The sequence below is a fragment of the Heteronotia binoei genome, chromosome 4, assembly GCF_032191835.1.
Source record: "Heteronotia binoei isolate CCM8104 ecotype False Entrance Well chromosome 4, APGP_CSIRO_Hbin_v1, whole genome shotgun sequence".
In the NCBI taxonomy this organism is placed as follows: domain Eukaryota; kingdom Metazoa; phylum Chordata; class Lepidosauria; order Squamata; family Gekkonidae; genus Heteronotia; species Heteronotia binoei.
Window position 1 is genome coordinate 145,918,429 of NC_083226.1, and position 26,318 is coordinate 145,944,746.

Genomic DNA, 26,318 nt, shown 5'->3' on the forward strand with positions numbered 1-26,318 from the left:
ACAGGCATCTTGTGAGGTAGGGGGGGGGATGAGAGCACTCTTTTGAGAACTGCTTTTGAGAGAACAGCTTTGAGAGAACTGTGACTGACCCAAGATCACTCAGTAGGTGCATGTAGAAGAGCGGGGAATCAAACTTGTTTCTCTAGATTAGAGTCCACACTCTTAATCACTACACCAAACTGGCTCTGTCAGTTCTCTCTCTGAATACAAATTAATACATTTCTTTGACAGTCCATAGGGGAAGAAAATGGAGGAATGCCAGAATTCAGCTTCTAAAAAGTTAATATAAAATACCATCATGCTCTGAATCTGGTTTTGCCACCCCCACCCTTTGCAAGATGAGACGATCAATTATATACATTCTACATGCTGTCCACTAGAAAGAACCAATTTTTTACCCACGAAAGGAAGACAATTTACAAGGTGGTAAAATGAGAAGGTACCAACAAGAACCAACTTGTTATCGTTGCAATTCTAAGGGAGCAGCTGGATTTGATGTAGAAGAGCAAGCATTATGCTACAAAGTCAATCTTATACATTACTTTCATGTGAAATATTGCTTGTTTGTAAAAGGATGGTTTTCTTTTAAAAGGTCTTAAAACACTACAATGCTAAAAACAGTCTCAAATACTACAATGCTAAAACTGGCGCTATGCAGAAAAAGGTGAAAGGATGGCAAAGGTGACCTTGACAGTTCATAAAATCTCTGTATTCAAAATGGAAAAAATAGAGAATCATGTTTTGCTTTTTTTTAAAAAGCCCCTTAGGGACATGAGCCAGCTCTAAACTAATTCAGTCAAAAACAGGGGAAGGGATCAATATAGGACTTCCTAAGTCCTCTTCCTTCTTTCTCTCCCCTCCTGTCTATCCCCCCCCCCCACCAGGAAGCCAGTGTGCTCTCTTCTCTGGGTCCTTCAAAATTGCTCAAGGGCAGGGTTGGAATCAGGTACAATACGGAAGCCCATCCCAAATCTAAGCTGCACTGGGAGTATGTTAGAGACTGGATGTGAGCAAAAGAGGCCTTTAACATTAAGAAATCCTATGTAGAGTTATTATGAAGAAATTCTGATTATACTATACATGTACCAAAAATCAGTTCATTAAACAAATACTGTAACAGTCAAGTAAACAAAATATCAGTTGTAAAAAATGGGGCAAAATTGATGGACACTACAACCAAACTGGAAAAAACCAGATTGCCATCATCCAGGTAAAGTCTGGAGAGCTCCTGAAATTGCAGCTAATCTCCAGATGACTGAGATCAGTTGTCTCAGAGAAAATGGCTTCTACCAAAGAGTTTTTTGCCCAAATACCAAAGCATTTTCCAGACATTGCTGCTGCCAGTGTGATGACATCATTTCCTGTGTGCACTGAAAGTGACATTGCCAGATTACTGGTGATGTCACTTGGGCCTTCCTCTTTCTCCCGGCAATACCCCCACTGGCCAGCTGATTGGCAGTGGGGGTGGGGCCTGGTAATGGAAGACCCCTGGTTCCATTGGGTGGGGGGCTGGCAACCCCAACATCCAGGAAGGAGGATCAGCCAGAGTGTGCTAAATGAAACAAAGAAGTCTTTATATGTGGCAACAGATAAATAGAGAGAGTAATAATCTTCCTAGGAAAGTCCACAGTTTTGGTGCCTTGACTTGGGTTGCCAGATCCCTTCTCCATGGAATACAAATGGCATTGAGGCCCTCATTCCAAAGCATTCATGTTCTCTGGGGGAGCTGATATCTGTAGTCTGGAGATGAGCTAAAATTCCAGGAGATCCCCAGGTCCTACTTGAAGGCTGGCATCTGCAGCCACAACTAAGAAGGCATTTTTCCAGGTTGCCATCCACCTAGCTTCCAGGGGCACCCAAAGAGGAGTACTTTTACCTTTTAATCTGGCAGACAGAGGAGTAAAGTGGGGAGTAAGAAAAGAATGAGGATATACCAGTTCTCTCACCATAGTTGTATCTGAACACTCATATAAAGATGTAACAGCTTCCAATGTCCAGCAGGTTCAGGATAAACAGAAGGAAATACTGCTTTATACAGAGAGATATTAATATGTGGAATTTGCCATCAGAGGATATAATGATGGCCACAGAAGTAAACAGCATTAAAAGGGGATTAGATAGATTCATGAAGGATACGTCTATCAATGGCTACTAGCCATAGTGACTGAGGGGGACTTCCACATTCAGAGGCACTGTCATCTCCTATCCAGGTTAAACATACCCAGCTCCTGAGCAGACAGGTTAAAACGGATAAAAGGAAGCACTTCTTCACCCAAAGGGTGATTAACATGTGGAATTCACTGCCACAGGAGGTGGTGGCGGCCACAAGCATAGCCAGCTTCAAGAGGGGTTTAGATAAAAATATGGAGCAGAGGTCCATCAGTGGCTATTAGCCATAGTGTGTGTGTGTGTGTGTGTGTGTGTGTGTGTATAAAAAAAATTTTGGCCACTGTGTGACACAGAGTGTTGGACTGGATGGGCCATTGGCCTGATCCAACATGGCTTCTCTTATGTTCTTCAACCTTTCCTCATAGGACTGGGTCTCCAGACCCCTCACCATCTTCATTGTGCTCCTCTGGACACATTCCAGTTGGTCTATATCCTTCTTAAATTGTGCTGCCCAAAACTGAACACAATACTCTAGGTGAGATCTAACCAGAGCAAAGTAAAGCGATACCATCAGTTTGCATGATCTGGTGATACTTCTGTTGATACAGCCCAAAACTGCATTGGCCTTTTTCGTTACTGCATCACACTAGTGATTCATGTTCATTGTACAGCCCACCAAGATTTTTAGATCCTTTTCACACATACTATTGCCAAGACAAGCCTCCCCCATCCTATAATTATGTATTGGATTTTTCCCACCTAAATGCAGAACTTTACACTTATTTAACTTAAAATGCAGGAGCCCTGTGGTGCAGAGTGGCAAGATGCAGTACAATACTGCAGTCCAAGCTCCACCCCGTAAAAAGTTTGCCAAGAAAATGTCATGATGCAACATCACCCCATGGGTCAGTAATGACTCAGGGACTACCTTTACCTTAAAATTTGTTTTATTTATTTTAGCCCAGTCTTCCAGCCTATTAAGATCATCCTGTATCCTGATTTTTTCTTCTACTGTATTTGCTACCCCTCCTAATTTAGTATCATCTACAAATTTAATAAGCATTCATCCAAACCATTTATAAAGATATTAAACAAAACAGGTCCCAGGATAGATCCTTGAGACACCTTGAGGCACTAGGTGATGCTCTAGGAATCCCCCCAATCTCTAGGGCAAATACCATAGACACCAGGGAGGCTATTGGAGTATCAGGAAAGCTGTGATGTCATTTCCAAGCCTCTCACTCCTGGCCTTTGAGCTCCTGCTCCTGCTGCTGTTCAGTGAAGCAGGGGGAGCAAAATGGGTAGGATGGCATAGGCCCTAACTAGTTTTCATATCTGGGAAGGGCTGTGGCTCAGTGGTTGGGCATCTACTTGGCATACAGAAGGTCTCAGGCACAATCCCCAGAAGCTCCAGCTAAAAGGATCAAATGGCAGATGATGTGAATGAGCCAGTGGAGAGCCACTGCCAGACTGAGTAGACAATACTTTCCCTGATGGACCCAGGGTCTAATTCAGTATAAAGCAGCAACAGTCATATTGGAAATGTACATGTAACAGTCTTAAGGATGTAGGTTCAATTCATGTGGTCAGTCCTTGGAGTTTATCTAGGAAATTAATCATACAGTCTGGGCGTACATGCTTTGGATTGCATGTTCCTGCAGAGTTTAAATATCACTATGTGGAAGCTAGGCAAGTGTGCCAGGAAAACAAGATGGGCAGGTATGCCATTGTCCCTCATATGAGAGTGATTGGTGAATGCATCCTCTGACCATTATCAAAGAATGGTGGTAAACTGATCCCCTGACTTACACCTACATATGAGCTATTTGAGAAAGAACAGGGAGTCCAGAATGCTGCTGCTTAATAGTTAAAAAAAGCTATGAAATACTTGCTGGTTTTTGGTGGCAACAAAACAGGGCTAAGGTTTAATACAAGCCAGAAGTGAGTAGTAGAATGGAACAATGCAATAACAATAATAATGCCAGAATTTCATCAGAGAAACCAACCAGATCCCTGCTCCAAATGTAAGCTCTCCAGAATATATGCCATAGACCAAACCATGTCATCAGGAAAAGGGAAAGAAAAAAAGAGAACAATCTAGTTAGTCATCCTATTGAGCGGGCAATTCTAAATATGATGACTCATCACCAAATAATCACTATGCAAGAATCTTTTTAAAAGAACTTCCAGCTTACCCAGATCTGTAGCTTAATTCTTTTTTCATTTTTGAAAACCGTTTTTACTTTGAAATCAATCCCGACGGTGCTTACGAAAGCTGATGTAAAAGAATCATCAGCATAACGGAACAAGAAGGAGGTCTTCCCAACACTGCTGTTGCCAATGATGAGCAGCTTGAACATGTAATCAAAATTCTGATCGGATGTGTCCTTCTGGCCATACTTGGAGTCCTGAGCAGATGCCATCTGTAAATTTTGAATAGGAAAAAAAAGATTAGGTTTTTTTGGGGGGTGAGGGGGTCTTGAATTTACTTTATTATCTGTGGCCGATATATATTCTACTAAGCCTTCAAAACAACAACAACAGCAACAACAACAAAATTTTATTTATATCCTGCCCTCCCCGCCGGGGCAGGCTCAGGGCGGCTAACAACACAATTCAAATTTAGCTATACAGATAGATAAAATTACAGTTAAACAACATGAACATTTAATTAAAAATCTGCTTAAGTTTTAAAATTAAATTAAATTAAATTAAATTAATAAAAGTGCTAATGCTATGTTTACTTTATGTTTGCTTTTATTATGGCGGTTTCCTTAGCAATTTCCATTTTCATCAGCGAAAGCCAGTCGGAAGAGGAAGGTCTTGCAGGCCCTGCAGAACTGTTCAAGGTCCCGCAGGGCCCGCATTTCCTCTGGAAGTTGGTTCCATAGGCTCGGAGCTATAGAGGAGAAGGCCTGATTGTGGGTACATTGCAACTTCACCTCTCTCGGTCCGGTAATAGTCAACAGTTTTTTCCCGGCTGACCTCAGTGCTTTCTGGGGTTCATATGGGGAGAGACGGTCCCTAAGGTAGACAGGTCCTCGACCATATAGGGCTTTAAAGGTAATGACCAGCACTTTGTAACGGACCCGGTATATAACTGGCAGCCAGTGCAGTTCGCGCAGCCCAGGCTGTATGTGTTCCCATTTAGGAAGCCCTAACAACAGTCTGGCCGCTGCATTCTGCACCAGCTGCAGCTTCTGGGTTCGGTACAGAGGCAGCCCCATGTAGAGGGCATTACAGTAATCCAGTCTCGAGGTGACCGTTGCATGAAGCACCATTGCCAGATCTTGCCGCTCTAGGAAGGGAGCCAACTGCTTTGCCCGCCTTAGATGGAAAAAGGCTGACTTGGCAGTGGCTGCAATTTGGGCCTCCATTGATAGTGCAGGCTCCAGTAAAACTCCCAGGTTCCTAACCCGGTGCGCCGCTTTTAGCGGCGCCCCGTCGAAGACAGGGAGAGGTATTTCCCCTCCCCGAGCGCCCCGACCTAGACAGAGGACTTCTGTCTTTGCTGGATTCAATTTCAGCCCACTCCTCCTCAACCAAGTTGCCAAATCCTGCAGGGCCCGGTCTAAATTCTCTGGGACGCAGTCAGGCCGGCCGTCCATTAGCAGATAGAGTTGGGTGTCATCTGCATATTGATGGCACCCAAGTCCATGTCTCCTGGCGATCTGGGCAAGGGGGTGCATATAGATATTAAATAACATTGGTGAGAGAACTGCCCCCTGAAGCACTCCACAGTCCAGTGTGCGCCTCTGGGACCGCTCGCCCCCAATTGCCACCCTTTGTCCCCGATCCTCGAGGAAGGAGGAGAGCCATTGTAAGGCAGACCCCCTCACCCCTACGTCGGCGAGGCGGCGGGTCAGTAGCCGATGGTCGACCATGTCGAACGCAGCCGACAGGCCCAACAACATCAGCACCGCCACACCGCCCCGATCCAGATGCCGTTGAAGATCATCTACCAGGGCGACCAGTACTGTCTCCGTCCCATAACCCGGGCGAAAGCTCTGCAACTGTGACGCCACTGCCCTCTCTATGATTTTACCTAAAAACGGTAAATTAGAGACCGGCCGGTAGTTTGCCAATTCGGCCGGGTCTGCTGTACTTTTTTTCAAGAGGGGACGGACCAAAGCCTCTTTTAGAGATGATGGAAAACACCCCTCCAAGAGGGATCTATTTATGATGTCCCGTAAAGGACATTCAAGCTCCCTCAGGCAGGATTTAATTAGCCAGGAGGGTAATTGTAGCCAAAAACTAAGCCCTTTCACTTTATGTTGACTCAGAATACCATTACATGAGAACATGGCTCTGCCTTTGCAGAACATTGAATCAGACCACTGGTTCTTCCAAGTCAGTATTTTGCACTCAGATTGGTGGTGGCTCTCCAGGGTCTCAGGGAAAGGTCTTAACGGGCAATGCCAGGGACTGAAACTGGGACCTTCTACATTCCAAGCAGCTATTTTACCAATGAGCCACAGCCCCTCCCCAGCCAACACTGGCAAATATGCAACCAGGGTTTGGGTTTGTTTTTTTTTTGAGCAGGAATGCAATTTTGGCTGGCTTGGTATCAGGAGGTGTGGCCTAATATGCAAATGAGTTCCTGCTGGGCTTTTTTTTACAAAAAATCCCTGTATGCAACTATCCACAGCCTTTGCAGAACAGGACTTCTTCCCTTCCTGATGCAGCTCACTGAGCCGCTTGAAATTTTGTTTCTGGGAATCAGTGGAGCTTTGATAGCAGCACAGAAGGCAAAGTGGGGGGGGGGGTCTGAGGGGGGGGGTCTGAGTACAGAATCAGTGGAAACCATTGTCCCTTGTCCACAGTGAAATGCCATTCCTTTGGAGGAACTGCGAGGTTGGTTACATTCTGCTGAGCAAATGAAGCTACTGCGTACTTTCAGACTATTGGTTCTATGGCTGACAGGACTGAGCCCCATGGCACAGAGTGGTAAGCTGCAGTACTGCAGTCCAAGCTCTGCTCATGACCTGAGTTTGATCCCAGCAGAAGCTAGAGTCAGGTAGCCACCTCAAGGTTAACTCAGCCTTCCATCCATCCAAGATTGGTAAAATGAGTACCCAGCTTGCTTGGGGGGGGGGGGAGTTTAGATGACTGGGGAAGGCAATGGCAAACCACTCCATAAAAAGCCTGCCAAGAACGTTGTGATGTGACATCACCCCATGGGTTGGTAACGACTTGGTGCTTGCACAGGGGGACTACCTTCACCGATGACTGACAGGGGCTCTTCAGGATCTCCGGAGGAGAGGCTCTTTCAAACCCCTGCTACCTGAATGACTGTAAATGCCTGGGCTTGAACCTGACACTTGCTGTTATGTGAAGCCCAGACTGAGCCACAGCACCTTCCCCAAGTTTGTTCAGTGGGCTGCCAGAAGGGCTGCATCTGGCACCCTCTCTTTAAGGCTGTTTTATTTCAGTGGGCCTTTGATAGAGTGTTTCTGGGGCAAGCTAGCTATTAATCTTCCAAGTAGTTTGCTTACATTCTGATGTTGGAGATATTTGTTGTCTGTTGCATTTGTCTTTTCATATGGTGGCTATATTATTGTATTATTACTGGAAAAGTAGGGTTTTTAGAAAGTAGTATAAAAGAAAATGAATACAGGTCCTGAACTTTGATAATAAATTTCCTAAGGTTCTCAAGGGGTCCTCTGTCTAGTACTTCAATTTCCATTCCCCAGAACATCAGCTGTAAAGCATACAAAGAAACCTTAATCCTTTGGAAGTACTGCAAGTCAATACAGAAGGACACGAAGGCTGGTTGTTTGGCACAGTGTGACCTATCACTACATCCAGAGAACCATTAAATAAGAGTTCCTCAAGTGGTCTTGCAGCAATCAAAATTAATTGCTGGAAAAGCTATGCAAGCCCTTATGAGTTGCAGCAGGAGAGGACGAACAAAGAAGGTAATTTGGGTGTCATTCAGATGCATGGCAGGGAACAGAGAGCAAAAAGTTATGTTTTCTCATTACCTCTGCATTGGTATGTCTGACTAGTGCAATCCTAAGCAGTGTATTATCTAAGTGCTTTGGCTTCACTGGATTTAGAAGGGGTTAACTGTGTTTAGAATTGCATTGTGAGTAGCAAACCAAGGCCTGGATGGCTTATAAATATATATAGTAGCACTCCATAACAAGGAAGGACTGGGTGAAGGGAGGCAGGTGGCATAACCAGCCATAGCCAGGATTTCATGTTTGGTGGGGTCCACAACAGAATTTATTGTTTGGGGGGCCAGAGGGCTATCCAGTTTGGTGCTCCTGGGCTAGGGTTCCCAAGTCCCCCGCGTCTTCTGGTGGGGGACATTTTTCATGCATGACATCGTACACTGGACGCTCTAGGTGTTTCTGGGAAAACTCTATGGTACTCTAGCAATTTGGGAGGGAAAAACTCTATGGTACCTACAGTATGGTACCTATTGTACCATAGAGTTTTCCCTTCCAAATTGCTAGAGCATCCAGGAAAACCATAGAGTTTTCCTGAAAACGCCTAGAGTGGCCAGCATGTAATGTCACCAGCACGATGATGTCACTTTCGGGAGATGTCATCATGCCAGCGATGTTGGGGGAGGTTCCCCCCGCCGGCCCAATGTGGGCCGGTGGGTTGGGAACCTCCAGGGTGGGAGAACCCCCTTGGCAGCCCTATTCTGGGCTCTTGGTGCTGTAAGCTGCCTTGGGTTCCAAAAGCTAACCCCCCTTCACCTGGGCAGTTAAAGCAGCTCCATTTCCCCCATCCCTTTCTTATGTGCCCCTCTCTCAGAGAGACAGAGACCTCTTGACTCCCCCTCCCCCTTTGCTCTGCATGCTGTATTAGGAAAGAGGAGAGAAGAAAATGAAAAGACCAGCAGCAGTGCTACTTCTTGTTCAGAGTGGCGGTGAGCAAAGGGGACAGATTGGGGGTCCTCCAATGGAGGAGCCATAAAGTCTGAAGGGGGGTTGAAAGGATGGGCCTGGCCCCCCTGTAGCTATTAGGCTTTCCAATCCCCAGGTCCCAGTGGGGGATCCCCCAGTTTTACAGGCTTTCCCCCACCCCCAGTCAGCTGGTCGATGGGGGGAAGACCCGCCCCCACAGTCATCATGTATCTCTAGATCTCCAGCAGATTTAGAAACCTGCAAACAGGTCCCATTTTAAAATGTGTGTGTGTGCCTTTAAAGTAGAGCAGGAAGCAGGAAGTACTTCATGGGGAAGGGTCAGCAGCATAGCTTCGTCAGAGCTCAGCCCCTCCATTTGCTTTGCTTTCGTTTCAGAGCAAGTAAGTGTGTGTGTAAAACAGAGCAGCATATTTTTCAGACCTCATTGTGGAGGAACCAGAGACAGTTAAGTGTGTGTGTGTGAGAGAGAGAGAAAGAGGGAGAGAGAGAGAGATCAGCTCCTGTACTTTTCAGAAGGCTTTATAGAGACAGTAAGGGGGGGTGGTGTTTCTGTGCTTGTTTTGCATTGTTTTCAGAGACTTTGTATAGGAACCTGTTTATGGGATGGAGGAAAACTCCATCTCTTTCTCTCTCTCTCTCTTTTTGTTTGCCAGTGTTAGCCTGAAGAACAGCAGTTCCTGTGAGTAAAGCTGCAGTGAAATGTGAGCTTGCAAACTCTGTGCATTTTGGCTGCTTTGTGTGTATTCACTATCATTTACTAGAACTGCAGCTATTGGGCGATGAGGAAACGATGACTATTCAGGTGAACTGCACTGCTGTATTTTTATGTATTTATTTTGGGAATGGGAATGTCTGGCTCCGCCCCAAAGTCTCCTGACTCCACCCCAAAGTCTCTTGGCTCCACCCCCAAAGTCCCCAGATATTTTATGAATTAGACTTGGCAATACTAGTAGCTAAAGGCCTGGGCATAACCTATTTTGTATAGGTTATGCAGAGGCCTTACTTTTAAGCTGTTTAGGTTTATGTGAACGAAAGACCCCATGTCGAGGAGAAAGGCTCTGAGTTTGTTTGTATGGAATGGTGATGAGTTCTTCTTACAGAATAAAGAGCAGCATGGATGGGTTTCTAACAACAAGCCTATAAGGAAGGCAGGAATCCAAACTCAGGTCTCCACATCTCAGCTCTGGCAGTCTATTATACCAAAGTTGTTTTCAGTCTGGCATATTACATGATGCGCCACAATGCTTTCCAATATATTTTATGTCAGTATCCTTTCCATTAGTCAGTTGTGCCTTTTCTGTCTTAGACTGCAGTCCTATGCAGAGTTTTCTGTGAACACAACTGGGCTGCTGCACAATTTTGATCTTCTATGCACACTTCCTTGGGAGTGAGTCTCATTGAACTCTGTGGGGTCTGTGTGCAGAAAGCAGGCTGCAGTGCTAATTGAGTTTTTGACATGGTCTCCTAGCTTTTAACACCCTATTTTCTTGCTCTCCAAATAAAGGATGTGATGTTATATTAATACATTACCAAATTAATGTTGCAAGGATAGTACAGTGCAGTTGTCCACAAGATAAAGTAGAAGGAAATATGTTTTTTTTAAAATTTATTCAACCAGGTTTTTCTATTTCATATCTTTAAAAATAACCCAACATTCATATTCATCACGGAAGCAAGCAGCAATAAAATGAAGTCATTCACCAGAATATAATCATAAGCATCTAGCACTTTTGCTGAGCATATATTACTTCTGTAATCATTGCAACAACCATGTAAGCAGGGGTGGCATTCTAGCAGGAGCTCCTTTGCATATTAGGCCGCACCCCCATGATGTAGCCAATCCTCCAAGAGCTTACAAGGCTCTTTTTTGTAAACTCTTGGAGGATTGGCTACATCAGGAGTGTGTGGCCTAATATGCAAAGGAGCTCCTGCTAGAATGCCACCCCTGCATGTAAGGCAGATCAGTATTATTAGTACAGATGGAAGGTGTGTGGGAAATTAACCTTAAAGTTACCCAAGGTGTTCTGGTGATGTTTGGACCATGGATAGCTTTAAATGAGAATTAGACAAGTTCCTGGCAGACAAGTGGCTGCTAACTATGGTGTCTAAAAGGAAACCTCCACATTCAGAGGCAGTGAACTTCTGAAAGCCAGTGCAGGGAGGCAACATCAGGGGGCCTCACCCTCGATACCACTAGTAGCTCTTCAAGGCATCTGGTTGGCTCAGGGATGCCAATGGTACCTGGGGATCCCCCAGAATTGCAGCTCATCTCCCTCCAGACTACAGTTTCTCAGGAGAAAATAGATGCTTTGGAGAATGGACTCTATGTCATTATTTGTACCCCATTGAGGTTCCTGTCCTTCCAGGTTCCATTTCCAAGGGACTTTCCAGGATTTTCCCAACCCTACCTCTCCCACCCTCCACCAGTGTCCAGGAAGAACCAGGCAACCCTCCTATCTGAGACAGAATGCTGGATTAGACAGAACACTGCCCAGATCTGTTCTTATAAACCCAAAACTTGTTTGATCATAGCTCAGCCAGTACAGAAGGTGGTGGTGGTGGTGGGGGGGAGGCTGAACAAAGCTCTGCAACCTTCTGCATCAAAAATATGCAAAAAGTAGAGGGGGAAAAAGAAAGCACTAAGCACAGAAACATATAAATCTTGAGCTTATTTTAAATGACACAACAGAAATAAACATACTACAGACAGTTAACAAAAGGATTGTGTCTTGAAGGGAAAATTCCCTAGTAGCTTTGAATGTAATTGGATTTGTAACCAGGTGGGCGTGGAAACAACATCACTTAATCCTTAGCGAATGACAGAGGGAGCATAGAACAAAGGAGATGGTCAGGCCTGCATTGGTTTGAGCTAGAAAATCTGATGTTTTTTTCTGTTGCTAGAACATTCCAAAGGGCAGCTCTAGGCCACATAAATACTAATCAGGAATCCAAACTTTTCGGGAATTCTTTCTTCATTGACTTCTCTGTTTAGGAGCCCTTGAATCTTTGCCATGGAACAAAAATTAGCGGAAGAACCATAGCTTGGTGTTAGATCATCAGGTATCCATGCAGAAGGTCTGAGGTTCAATCCCTGGCATCTCCAGTTAAAATATCAGGCAGTAGGTGATGTGAAAGATCTCTTCCTGAGACACTGGGGAGCAACTGGACTGACTCAGCACATGGCAGCTTCATGCACACTTAGTGCAAAACTCTGCATGTTGCAGATGATTCTGGGTGGAGAAGTGCTCTAGAATGCACTTGAAGCAGAGAAATAACGAGATCTGCACAGACTTACTGGTATGAAGCAAGGTTTACTTTATGGTACTTTATGATTCAGAACTCAGTCGGGCATGGGCCCCCAAATTGACTGAGATATATTTCCCGGTGTGCATACAGTTTTCAAGCAAGTAGGCTGGTGCAAGCTTATCAGATTTCAAAGTTCCTGCCTCACAGAGCTCCTTCTAGTAAATTTCCATAACACAATACCTCTACGCTATCTATTTACAGCAAGTTTTCTGTAGGAGGCTGCTTTCTTATCTAATCTTACAGCTGGAGCTCACACCCACTGGGCGGTAGTCAGTTTCTAACGGCAGTTTTACACCAGACACCTTCGTTTGAAGGCAAAGCTCTTATTCAATATAGCAATTATTATTATTATTGGGGGTATTAATTAATTATTCAGGGGCTGCCCCTTCTCACTCTCAAGGCTGACCTGTTGAGTGTTGCCATCACTTTGTGTGAACAAGCCACATACAACGTTTCCCAGTAGTGGCCCATTGCTGGGAGAGACTTTCCCAGCAATGGGCCACTACTGGGAGACAAGGGTGTCAAACATCCAGCCTGGGGGCCAAATCAGACCCTCGGAGGGCTCCTATCAGGCCCCTGAGCAACTGGCTGTTATCTGCTTCCTTCTCCCTCTCTCTTGCTCCCTTCTGCATCACAGCTTGCTTTGTGTTTGTCTGTGTCCTTTATAAATTTTCTACCTCTGCTACCTAATCTTAAATAGGAACACACACGGCCCGACCCAACAAGGTCTCATTAATGTCAGATCCACCCCTCATAACAAGTTAGTTTGACATCTCTGAACTAAGAGGTTTGTGGCACCTTGAAGACACATTTAAGCTTTTTCTGAGCCCCATCAGATGCACGGTGTCCTGTGTGTATGTATGTGATATGATATGATAACATTTATTGTATATGAATCCAAGGCCCTTACAATTGATTGCAAAAAGTTAAAACATAAAACAAATCATTAAAATGAGTAGATTGAAAAGTATGTATCATGTTAAAACATGTTACCCATCAAATACAGCTTTTGCTCATTTTCCCAGGCAAACAATGAGAGAGAAAGATAGTGTGCATGGGCATACACACACACACATATTGTGACCTGGATGGCCTAGGCTAGCCTCATCCAACCAGACCTCAGAAGCTAAGTAGGGTTGACCCTGCTTAATATTTGGATGGGAGACCACCAAGGAACTGTAGGATCTCTACACAGAGGAAGGCAATGGCGAAATCACCTCTGTTAGTCTTTTGCCTTGAAAACCTAGTGAAGTTGCTGTAAATTAGCTGTGGCAGAACTTCACACACACACACACACATGTACACACGCACACATCCCAACCAAATGTAGCTTTTCATGTATTTGATAGAGAAGGCTCTGGAGCTTGTGAAAGCTTATGTCACAATACATTTGTAAATCTTTGAAGGTAAGGGTAGCCCCTGTGCAAGCACCAGTCATTTCTGACTCTGGGGTGATGCCACATCATATTTTCACAGCAGACTTTTTTAATGGGATGGTTTGCCATTGCATTCCCCTTTCATCTACACTTTCCGCCCAGCAAGCTGGGTATGCATTTTACTGACCTCAGAAGAATGGAAGGCTGAGTCAACCTTGAGTCTACCTGGACCCAGCTTCCACCGGGATCGAACTCAGGTCATGAACAGAGTTTGGACTGCAATACTGCAGCTTACCACTCTGCACCACGGGGCTCTTTAAAGTGCCATAAAACCCATTGTTATTTTAGCTGCGCTCACCCCTCTGGCATTTATCCACCAGTATTGCCTAAGGAACTCTGAATTTGTTGAAGCAGATTAAAAGCCACAGTTATGTACTCCTACAATATTCCATGCAAAATACACTGTGCTGTCTGTCCCTCGGAAAAATATAATGCTGAAATCCTAAGCAAATCTACCAGAAAGTCCCTCTGAACTCATTGAGACCATCATGTTTTTGCAAACATACAAACAATTCACATCATGCATGAAATGGTTTGATCCTTTATAAATAATACAATGATGATTCAAATTGCTAACGATTACAAGCGTTATTATACTCTTTGAAATTCACTGTTGTGAAATATTTTCATAAAACTTTAATGAAGAAAGAAAGGGATGTTGAAGAAATTGTTTCCTGACATTCAAAGGGAACAATGCCAACAACGGATCATGCCCTCAAGCTTCACTTTTGATCTTATTTTTAAATCATGAATTTGACCTTATTCCTGCTCCTGTGCTGTGGAACAGAGCTGCAGAAATTCATACCACACATCGGCAAGGCAGGAACCAACATTCTCTCAGGATGATGAAAGAAAAGTTCTGAGCTCATCTCTTGATGGGGCCCTTCTCTGGATTCACCCCACCTTGGGTTCACGCGTGCCACCATTGCGCTTTCGGCTTGAGATTCTGAATTGGTGAAATGGTTCACTTTATCTCCTTCCTTCATGGCAGGAACTACTCTCGGGGGGGGGGGGGGAACTGGACTGTAGAAGAAACTCATAGGCCTTGCTTTAAAATATGTGCTCAGAACACCTTCAGAAGGTCTGGGTCCTATTTTAATTCTTCTTAGGATTGCACCATAAGGAGCAAAGCAGGACCCAGAGAGTTTATCGTTATGAATAACTACACTCCATAAAAAGGAAAGCCTGGCTGAATGGAGATGAAGAAATCCTGTACTGTTTAATCAGGGCTTAGTCCAAGTTGAAAGGCCAAAGACAAAGCAACTAAGATCCCTGTAAGTGTAACTGCAAGGAAATTATGGCAGATAGTAACATATACACTGTGTCCTTTCAGGCTACCAAGCTTAAGGATAAGATTTGCTGAATGTTGGCAAGTATGGAAGACCTGCAGTGGGAGTAGCGTCATGATAGGGTTGCCATCCCCCCTGTCTGGGTGGGGGTTCCCCTGCTTTTGCAGGCCTCCTTCCATTGCCAGCCAGCTGGCCAGCAAGTTGAAACCGCAACCACAAATGCCCCTGAACATAATGAAATGAAGTGACATAATCACATTGCTGATGTTGGGGGTGTGTGTGTGTGTGATGATGATCTAGTTTTCGTGCAAAACTCTATGGTAAAATTGAGCTCAAACCATAGTTTTGCCCAATGTTGGTAACATAATGTCACTTCTGAGTGACATCATCACAGTGCATGTGCTTTGCACACACACCAGAAGATCCTGGAATGGACTCTGGAGCCCCTACCACCACCAGCAAGGTAGGACCTGGCAATCCTACATCATGAGCATGATGACTGGGGGTTTGGCAGCTCTATTGCATGGTGATGTAAAGTTTTTGGCTAGGACCTGGAAAATTTGGGTTCAAATCCCCACTCAACCCATTTGCTAGTGGGTGACCTTGGGCCAGTCCCTCTCAGCCTAACATACCCACCTCCCAGGATTGTTCAGTACAAATTAGAAAGGGGAAATCAGCTGTGCTGTCACTAGTACCTTGGGGGAAGGCTGGGATTAAAAAGTATAGACAGGAGTGGCATTCATTCTAAGTGTAAAGTGCTTACGCATGATATTTGGCTGTGATAGTCTAAAGTGTGAATGACAGGGGCTGCTCTTGAGCAGAATCAAGAATGAAGGACCTTGTGGTGAAGCAGGGCTCAAGGACAGAAGGGAGACTGAATCTGCTGGGGCCTGGAGGTCCAGGGATGCTCAGGCCAGGCTGAAGGTCTGTTGTCTTGATATAGTATATATATGACATTTTAGAAATAAAACAGCCTTTTCCCCCCATGACTCATCAGCTTGTATTACTGGATGGGATTGCTTGTGTTCAAAGGCTCACTTTACAGCTTTGTTCTAGGCCAAAACCAGGTTAAGATTGGGTCTTAAAGCGACGAGTTTAGCCAGATATTTTCCAAGTTGTCTCCAGACTGTATTTAAATGTATTGGAAATATTTTCATCCCTCCCACATTAACTTTACCATTCTAGTACTATGAACAACTAGTCCTTCCTTCTTTTAGAAATTCCGTTTGGTTGCTATTGATGGTGGGAAGTTTGGGTCTCTGATCGGCAATTACAGACGGATGAATTACAGAGCGTGTCAGATGATACTTTTTTTGTTCACACACACACACACATAAAAACTATGATTCACTACAGACACTGATTCATAAATTACTTCTACTATTGCTGCAAAGCAACAGGCACCCACTCATGCCTTTGATATACCATAACTACTTCGATCTGAAAGCTTGCTGTGCTGCTTTTTTACTTTTTCTCAATTATTAATAGCCAGATGTGTTTAGAGACCTCTTAATGGCAGTCAGGTTTCAGCAATTAGCAATAGGACTTGTGATTTTATGCCCTTGATTTCTCTTCCTCCTTATGCAATGTCTTGCCATTTGGCTATTTGGTGGTTGCTTGCAAATTCCCACAAGGTGAAAGAAACCACAGGGCAACTGCAGTTTTCAATAGAGTCCAGCCAAGTCGTGAAGAAAATTTCACTATATTCCTGGAACCAGGCAGAAATGGTGTGGATATGGTAGGATGTGTCAAGATTCCAAAAACAACTGGTGACCCCCATCCTTGTAAGCCTCCACAGCGAGGTTAGAAGAAGTGGTCTCTATGTGGCAAATTAGTTACTCAGGCCATAAATTGCTGGTGAAGCTGACATCTGATCCCAGTCCTGAGCAATTTGTCATACTCCATGAATGAATAGCTTTAACTATCTTGTCATATTCATATTGTGGAAGTCAATAAAGTGGGCTTTCCACTCCTTCTCTGTCAAGGCTTGTTTGCATTTAAAGTACTGAAATATCTGTACTGGCTGTCTGTTTTGTTTCTGGATGCAACACAAAGTGTTGGTACTTCCCTTTGAATGGCTTGAGGCCAGGATATTCTAAGGCCAAACTGTGGCTCGGGAGCCATATGCGGCTCTTTCACACATACAGTGTGGCTCCCAGAGGTTGAGGAGTGAGTGTGTGTAGCATCAGGACCTCAGTCAGCCTTTGAGTGCTGACTCATAGGTAGGCAACTATTTCTATCATGTGTGAAGCAGGGAAAGAGGGGGAAATAACCAGGCTCGCAAGCTCTTCACCACCACAAGGGTCACCCAGAGAATGAGAGTGCAAGAGCTGAAGGAGAAAAGTGAGCACGAGGGGAGGGAAGCTGCTGGCTGAGCCACCAAGTCCAGTATAAAGAGCTTTATAAAAATTTGTGGGTAGTATTTAGGGTTGCCAATCCCCAGGTGGGAGCAGGGGATTCCCCAGTTTGGAGGCCCTCCCCCCACTTCAGGGTCATCAGAAAGCGGGGGGAGGGGAGGGAAATGTCTGCTGGAACTCTATTATTCCTTATGGAGACTTATTCCCATAGAAAACAATGGAGAATTGATCTGTGGGTATCTGGGGCTCTGGAGGGCCTGTTTTTTGAAGTAGAGGTACCAATTTTTCAGCATAGCATCCAGTACCTCTCCCCAAAATACCCCCCATTTCAAAAAAACTGGACCAGGGGGTCCAATTCCATGAGCCCCCAAAGTAGGTGCCCCTATCCTTCATTATTTCCTATGGAAGGAAGGCATTTAAAAGGTGTGTGGTCCCTTTAAATGTGACGTCCAGAACTCCCTTTGGAGTTCAATTATGCTTGTCACGCCCTTGCTCCTTGCTCCACCCCGAAAGTCTTCTGGCTCTACCCCCAAAGTCCCCAGATATTTCTTGAATTGGACTTGGCAACCCTAGTAGTATTTGTTCATGTATTCTGGCTCTCAAACAGCTGATGTTTATTCTTTGTGGCTCTTACGTTAAGCAAGTTTGGCCACCTCTGCTCTAAGGACTGTCTGGATCTCCTCCCATACTCCCACACTGTCCAGACAACTAAGAGGTTTCCTCACAAGCCCTGCTTTCTGTGCCTCTGCCTTCAGAGGTGAGGCTGGTGACAAACTCCCCTAGAAGATGCACTTCCTGATGAAGTTCACCTGGTGCTTACCTTACTCTCTTTTATGTGCTGAGTCAAAATTTTCCTTTTTATCCAGGCTTTTGATCAAGGAGTTGATCTTTTAAGGTAGTTTTATAGTCTGCTTCTCTTTTATGAAGCTGCTCAGCCTTTTATTGTCTTTTTATGCTTTGGATGCATTTTTAATGCTGAATCTTCACTAGTTTATCAATTGTTAACATTTATGGTATTACATGTTTTACTCTGCAAGGTGCCTTGAGCTCTGCCTTTCTAGGGGAGATCCACGCAGTTCTCTGAAGAAGTTAACCTTAACCAGACTTCATCTTGAGAATAAAGTACATCGTTGAAAATAAATAGGACTGAAGTGGTTAAGAGCAGGCACCTCTAATCTGGAGAAATGGGCTTGATTCCCCACTCTTCCTCTACATGAAGCCAGCTGGGTGACCTTAAGCCAGTCACAGTTCTCTCAGAACTCCCTCAGCCCCAACTACCTCACAAGGTGACTGTTGTGCAGAAAGAAAGAGAAGGCAATTGTAAGCCGCTTTGAGACTCCTTAAGGTAGAGAAAACCAAAGTATCAAAACCTCCATCACCACCTCTTCTTCTCCTCCTCCTCCTTCTTCCTGATACAATTTATTGCTATTTAACAAATTCCTCTTCTGTTCCATCCTTCCTTAAGGATCTCAGACTGGGATCCATGAGAATATGGCATCTGCATGGGCTGGAAAAGCACAGAGACTGTACTACAAAACATGAAGGTTGCACTCCCAGCCTTGCCTCTCACCACATGACTTCAGCCAAGTTGCTTTTGTTTATCCTCAGCAACTTCTGTGCAACATGGAGATAATAATACTGATCAACTTTACAGAGCTGTAGCAGAGATTACAGGACAGCACTGAACACTTGGGTGTGCTTTATGCAAACAAATACCTGGAAAGGGTACTAAATTAAACTAATAAATAATGCTAAGTATTCTTCTCTCATAATTCCCAGAGGTGTCTGGTGGAGAGAAAATGAATTGCTCAAGGAATATCCAGTTATTACCATAAGCTTATGTCTTCCTGGTGCAACTTGGTTAGCTGGTACAACACTCTGATTTGGCCGCAGACAGATTGATCTGGGATGGTCTCTTTTCTGTAGGCTGTTTCATACAGAACCCTACCAGGCTTTTACAGGTATGCATAACCTCTAATGGTATACAGAACAATCTTTGCTGAAGAGCCATCCTGCATCATCCTGTGTCAGCTACAAGTGTATCCTAAAAGGCTGCTACTAACAAAGGTCAGGCATGTATTCAGTTTCCAATAGTGTTGTTTTCAAAGTGGCCAAATGATGTTTGTTGAGCTTAGTATTTACAACCACCGCCTTCCCAAGATTGCCCTGTATGGCGAACTCTCCACCGGCCATCGAAATAGAGGGGCACCAAAGAAGAGGTACAAGGACTCCTTGAAGAAATCCTTTAGCACCTGTCACATCAACCATCACCAGTGGTCTGACCTAGCCTCAGATCGCAAAGCATGGAGGCGTACCATCCACCAGGCTGTCTCTTCCTTTGAGAACGCACGCATAGCTGGTCTTGAGGACAAAAGGAGATTGAGGAAGAATCGCACTGCTACAGGACCAACCCTAAATCAGACTTTTCCCTGCAGCCACTGTGGCAGGACCTGCCTGTCCCGCATTGGTCTTGTGAGCCACCAGCGAGCCTGCAGCAAACGTGGACTATTGCACCCTTCTTAAATCTTCGTTCGCGAAGCCAAGCCGAGAGAGAGAGAATGATGATGACATGGATCAAATTTGACTTGTAATGTGACCATGGGGTCCGTATCTGATGCTGGATGTCCACAAAGCCAGCAAACTGTTCACTACAAGAACCCATGAAGCTGTTTTATACTGAATCAGACCACTGTCCTATCTGCTGCATCTGCACATCCTTGGATACTATGCTACTGTTACACTCTGCCAATCATATCCCAATGGATTGCCTTATTGACACAAGAAAATCGCATTGTAAATTATCATCTTTAGGGCAATGACAACATTATATTCCACAATGTGCAGCCAAAGTCAATATTGTCTATGCAAACTCGCTGTGGTTCTCCAGGGTCTCCGGTAAAGGTCTCACATCACTTACTACCTGATCCTTTTAATACATGTAAAGGAGATGTACCAACACAAAGCTATCTTATACTGAATTAGACCGTTGTTCCATCAAGGTCAGTATTATTTAGTCTGTCACTCAATCGCATGATGATCCAGAAATTGTTAGCTTTAACAAACTCTTGAAGTTACTTGACCATTAAGTGGTTTATCCATCTACATGGACGCATGAAGCTGCCTGAGACTGATTAAAAAACTTATTCCATTTTGGTCAGCACTATCTATTCACAGTGGAAGCAGGTTTCCAGAATCTCCAGTTGAGGTGTTTCACATTACCTGGCCCTTTTAGCTGGAAATACCAGGGATTGAACCTGGGACTTTCTGCATGCCAAATAAATACTCTGCTACTGAGCCAAAGCCTCTATCCAACATTCACACTATCAGATTCAATGTTCTCTCCAGTATGCCTGTTTTGGTCTCAAGGAAGCGGGGGAAGAGCCCTCCTTTCCTCTCTATGGTATTATGCACTACTGCAGCCATAAACAGGGTCTCAGGACTCTCACATCACCTACTGCCTGATCCTTTTGACTGGAGATTCCACAGCCCCTCTGATACTGAGCCACAGATGCCCAACCACTGAGCCACAGCCTCTCCTCATATTGAGCTTGTTGTTGGGGACCAATTAGGGAGGAGAGCTTCATATTGAATGGGAACAATTTTATGACACCCATGTACATATCTGCCAATCCTTATCTATATTCTGCAGCCTATTTAAGAACAGACTGTTTTTGAATTATGGTTCACCTTCCACATTTCCTGCGGTTTAGAAGTTCAAAAAGAGACAAAGAGGATCAGAGGATGAGCTAAATTCAGGGGTCTAAATTCAGCTGGAACTCATTAGCATAACTCATTAGCATATGCCACTCCCCACCAGCCAAAAGCAACCCAAGACAAGAAAGAAGAGCCCCGGGCAAGCAAAGTCTGCTTGGGCTGACCAGAGATCCAGCCAGCCCAATCAGGCCTCACTCACCTGGGGTTCTCCTTGGCCCCCCCTCCACAATCTTCCACTGCCCAAAATCACATAAGAAGTGGAGAAAGGGTGGGGCGGGCTTCTCCAGGGGTTAATGAGGGCTGCTGGGGTTGTGGCAAAGCTCCTGGGGGCTGGCTGGCTGCCCACTCTCCTAATCCAGGGATTGTTATGCAGCTGCACCTATTATTCAATGGATGAGGTAGGTAGGTAGGTGGGGAAGAGGAGCAGGGGTTATCAGAAAGGTTCAGCAGCTGTGCTCCTGTGAGCTCCTGCTGAATTCAAGGCCTGGCTAAATTGATGATAGCTTGCTTATATGAAACAGTTATCACAGAGCACACAACATGGCTAGAGCTTTGATATCACCCTTATATCATTGAAACAAAATTGTTTTCGCCTGAGACAAATGGGGAATGATAAGTTACTGAGTGACAAGATATTCAGCAATGAACATGTGTGAATCAGCCCTATACTCTTGGGGCATCTTGGCAGATACCTGGGATATTCCTCTGCACAGCCCTCAAATATCTGAATATGAAAGGAGCAGTGAATGCTGACTCAATTCATCTAAACTGGCTGCATCATCAACTGCAAGAGTAAAGGGATTTCTGGGATTAGGTACTTCCAGCTGTGGTGGATCCTCTCCCTACCCAACCCTACCACAACCAACCACCTCCATGAAGCCTTCCTCCAGTTGAAGGCAGTTTCCTCCTCCATTGGTGGAAGAGCCTCTTAAGTTGCAGGACGTTTCCTTAGGTTGGGGGTAGGTTCGTTGGAGGATGGTTGGATCCACTCCATTGGCTTTCTCCACATACTGTGTGCCTCTGATAAGATGAGCTCTGATTCATGTAAACTTATGCTGGAATAAATGTTGTTAGTTCTTAAGGTGACTCTGGACCCCTGTTTGATTCTTCTTCTGCAAACTAACCCAGCTACCCATCCAGAAGTTCCGGTTTTTGTAATGCTTTTTGTGGGTGACAAAAAGTGATGTGAATGGTGCTGATTGCTGTCATTGGGGATGCAGATGTCTGGAACCACTCCTAGACTGAAATGCCACATGCATTGTAAAGCACAGGGAAGGTGAAATGCAATCGGAAACCAGCCTTCCTGCATGAATATACATTTCATTCTGATTAAAGTACATTTAAAACTGCTTTATTATATATATTTTTCCACATAGGCACATTACTAGTGAGAGAAGGGTGGAAAACTGCATGGGTGAATTTCAGTCTTAGACTAAACAGCAGCTCTTCAATTTTTTTTTTAATTGGACAACCAAGGTACATTTAATAAAACATTCTGTAAAGCCAGCAGGACAGAAAATGGGGAAACTTTCACATTCCCTTTGCTAACAAATGAAAATGAGTCCAGTCAAGCAATCGGTTCAGTCAGTCCAGAACCTCTTTTGCCAAAAATGTGAAACTCATTTGGAGAAAGAAAACCCATCAGAAAACAAACTAACAGCACATCAGGAGACACTCTCATAATGGAATCTGGGATTGCTTGGAGGTTTAATAAGAATCATTCTAGACATATTCAGCAGGAATGAGAAGGGCAGGCGGGAAGATGAGAAGAAGCTTTTCTCTTTTTTTATCTGTGGTCTTTAAATGCTAATCTGAAGTACTCTGCCTGATTGCATTTTCATATTTCAGAGAATCCTGGATGCTCTGTAATTATAATTATGGATGGAACATGGGAAAAATACATTATTAGTCCATCTCAGTGCTTCCCCCTGCTACACGCACTTTGTTTTTGACAGATTTCTTGCCACCATATTATGTAAAAACAAGCTTCTTTGCCTCTGCTGCTTGGGGAAAGGAAGGGGGCAAAGCATTTTTAAGTGCAATGGCAGCTTGGAGTCCCCCCCTCCGATATCATAGCTGAATAGCATATATGTCAAGGCACTGCCAAATAAAACACTCTTTGATACTTTTGTATTATTCAAAGTCTATTATTTTGCATTTACAAGACTATGCCACCCAATCCTGTGTATATTTACTCAGAAGCAAGTCCAGTGGAGTTCCATGAGACTTTTCTCTCAAGTAAAGGTTCATAGTCAACATTGCAACAATTGTAACTATTCCAATAGCAGCATAGCTTACACTATTAATTCTGACAAGGCCCTGTTAAATTTTTTCTCCAAAAAGCAAATTTAACGCACATAATTATGGGTCCTCGCTTTAATTCTTGTGCTACATTTCAAATATGTTATGTGTTACAACATGAAGGCTCACCTCATATGCATTTTAATTCTATAAGCATGCTTGTGTATTGGGATGCTGAAGCAGATATTCCTACCATATTTTTGCATTTGTTGTTCCTTCAATGAGAAAATATATTTCAGTATACGGAAACTGATCAGGTTTTGGGGATCACATTTCAAGATTTTAAAAATCCCACTATTACTATTCTGAAATTATTGGGCAACAGTGCATAACAATGAATGATTTTGTAGTTGGAATTGAATTTTCCTCTGAAGTTGGTTTGAACAGTGTCACAAAATGCCATGTAGAAGGGGAAATACACCTGCCAGTAAATGCATTGCAAAATGTTCACAGTTCACAATATAGCTGTAAAAATCTACTGGCCAAATTTATAATGGAGAGGTGACTATGGGTGAGCTTCTGTTTAAAAGACAGTAATCAGAAAGACCATAAACCACATAATAGGCAATTTACTGTGTATCAATTATCAAAAAACATTTACTGTTAGATTACACAAACTGCAAAGCCCTGTAAATCGCTACCATCTGGGCTGATTCCTATTCATGTACTTATTCCAATTGCAGAGCGACCAGAAGTCCCCCTCCAGAAACATTTTTAAAAGGCGTCTCTATTTTTTAGGAGCCACTTTTCTTTCTGTTTTAAAATGCCAATATGCCCTTTAATAAACAAACAGCTACCGTCGTGATTGTAATCAAAGATGCATTTCGTATTGAAAACTTTTTAAACTGTCGTTAATTCCCACGCAAAAGAGTTTAGGAAGCACAGACTTTCACGATTCCTCCGGCAGATTTTCAAGAAGACCCACCATGAAGTCGCCTCAGTGTTTGGGAAAGAGGCTCTCAAGGAACGCGTTAGCTGCAAAAAGAGACGCTCGTCCCCCCCTACCCCGGGAAGGGTTTGAATTCTAATTAAAGCTGTCCAACAGTCAGCCGTAGAAAGAGGAAACGGGGTTGGTCAGGGGAAAGGTGTTCGTGAGCTTGGCTCCGCTGGGTAGTCATCCAGATTCCTCGCGGTTAAGTAACGCCCGAGTTCACGCCTCGCCTTTCGCACGCGAAAGGCACAAACAAGGAGATCCGGGCTGGTGCGGGGGGGCTTCGGAAGAGAATAACACACGCGCTGTTTGCCCGGAGCAGCGTCTGGTTTTGCAGCGCCTAAGTGGGAGAGGCAGGCGCGGACACTAGACGGGCAACAATCGCAATTACACAACACCCAAGAGACTTTCCAAGAGGGGCCAGCACCAAAGCCACAGCCCTCTTCTCCCGTCGCTTGCGCGCCTCCCCTGTCGCTCGGTTCCCTTTCGCCTGACCAACCTGCACTGGAGCTTCGTGCCTCATCGTCAGCCACTCGTCGTCCTTTCTCCCGCTTCCTCGGCCCTCGGATCAAACCAGCAGCGGGAGCAGCAGCGGCGAACCCCAAGGCTGCACGCCCGGCACAGCTGCTGGGAGAGATCAGCACCGGGAGCTGTCCACCTCCCTCCCTCCCTCCCTCCACGTCTTATCAAGAGCCACCCGCGTGACCTGTGGGACTTGTAGTGCGAACTGTCGCCGGTCTCTGGCCAGGATCAAGGGGAAACCAGAGCCAGCCAAAACTACAACTCCCAGAAATCTGCGCTCTCCCCGCCTCAAACCCCGCCCCTCAGCTCTCCGTCTCTGCAATTGCTCCATGGAAACTGAAACCCGGGTGGCTGCTAGTTTTGCAGCGGCGAGTGAGTGCTCCTCGCCCGGAAAGCAGGCTAAAGTTTCAACGTTTTTGCCTTAGTCGTCGGAATCACGCGACCTGCAGAGGGAAAGGTACAGGGAACACCGTCCACTCCCCTCGGCTTCTTACACGTGCCCAGAAATCGGATTTTCTGAGATATCCGCTCAGATCGTGACTCTGGATTCAACTTGGAACATTTAAGCTTCATCCCTTTCTGCTGGGAAGTGAATGGTTGTTTGTGTGCGTGGGTGTGCGGCATCGCAGATGGCCGTTCAGTTCAGGGTCCAAGCTGGGTTGTCTTGTCAAACACAGATCGGAAGGCGTTTGTTTAGGTGCTGCTGAGGCGCTTTGGTGAGGAAGGGCACAATCGCATGCTTGGAAAGAGGCGCCCCAGACCCGCGAAGAAGAAGCAAAAAGGCCTTACCTTCCCGTACAGCTCCATTTAGCTCTGGCCGAAGGCAGGATGCTCCACTTTCCCCGGGAACGAGACACTTCTGCAAATAAGTGCCGGTTGAACTAAACACCCCGATAGGGCTGAGTCAGGCGGGCGGGCGGGCTCCCCCCGCCTTCACCCCCGACTGGCTGGTGGAGAAAAGTAGCATTCGCAATCCCAGCCCAGCGCTGAGTTTCCCAGTAGCCGCACCAGCATTAGCACAACCCCCACGAACCTCCCTTTAGGCACCTTTCGCATTAATTATCTCAGAATTGGAACAGCAGGTGGTGACGGAGGGGGGCGCACTGGGGTTATTTACACCAAACAAGTTATATAAAATGCAGCCCTCAGATCACCAAAACAAAGCCCGGCCAGGAGTGGACAGAATAATTGGATTCGTGTTTCTTTCATCCCTTTGTAGCACTACACTTTGTGTAGTGTGCACCAAAGACCCTTTCAACTGCCTATTGGAAATGATAGGACTTTGAGATCCATGGATCCCAAATCAAGCAACTGATTTACATATTCCTGGAGGGTTTTCCCCTTTATATTTGCAAACCAAGGGAAAATGACATGTGTAATGTTCAAATGTTGTCAGTGAACACATTTCTGCTTTAAAACCAGATTCCAGTATAAAATTCCAGTGTAAAAATGAACTTTTAAAAGCAACCAGA

General features: G+C 44.8%; 1 protein-coding gene across 2 annotated transcripts in view; it reads right to left on the minus strand.

Moving 5' to 3' along the window:
* Positions 1-25,754, minus strand: part of RAB3C (RAB3C, member RAS oncogene family) — a 221,920-nt gene extending 196,166 nt beyond the window's left edge. The window contains exons 1-2 of one of the 2 annotated variants that reach the window (XM_060235961.1): positions 25,636-25,754; positions 4,305-4,532 (exon numbers count right to left, since the gene is read on the minus strand). In XM_060235961.1, the coding sequence (XP_060091944.1) occupies positions 4,305-4,532; positions 25,636-25,653 (246 nt within the window). In that variant the 5' untranslated portion in view covers positions 25,654-25,754. Of the gene's footprint in view, positions 1-4,304; positions 4,533-24,823; positions 24,966-25,635 lie in introns of those variants that run through there. The other variant, XM_060235960.1, reaches the window with a different exon arrangement.
* Between the last annotated feature and the right edge of the window lie 564 nt (positions 25,755-26,318).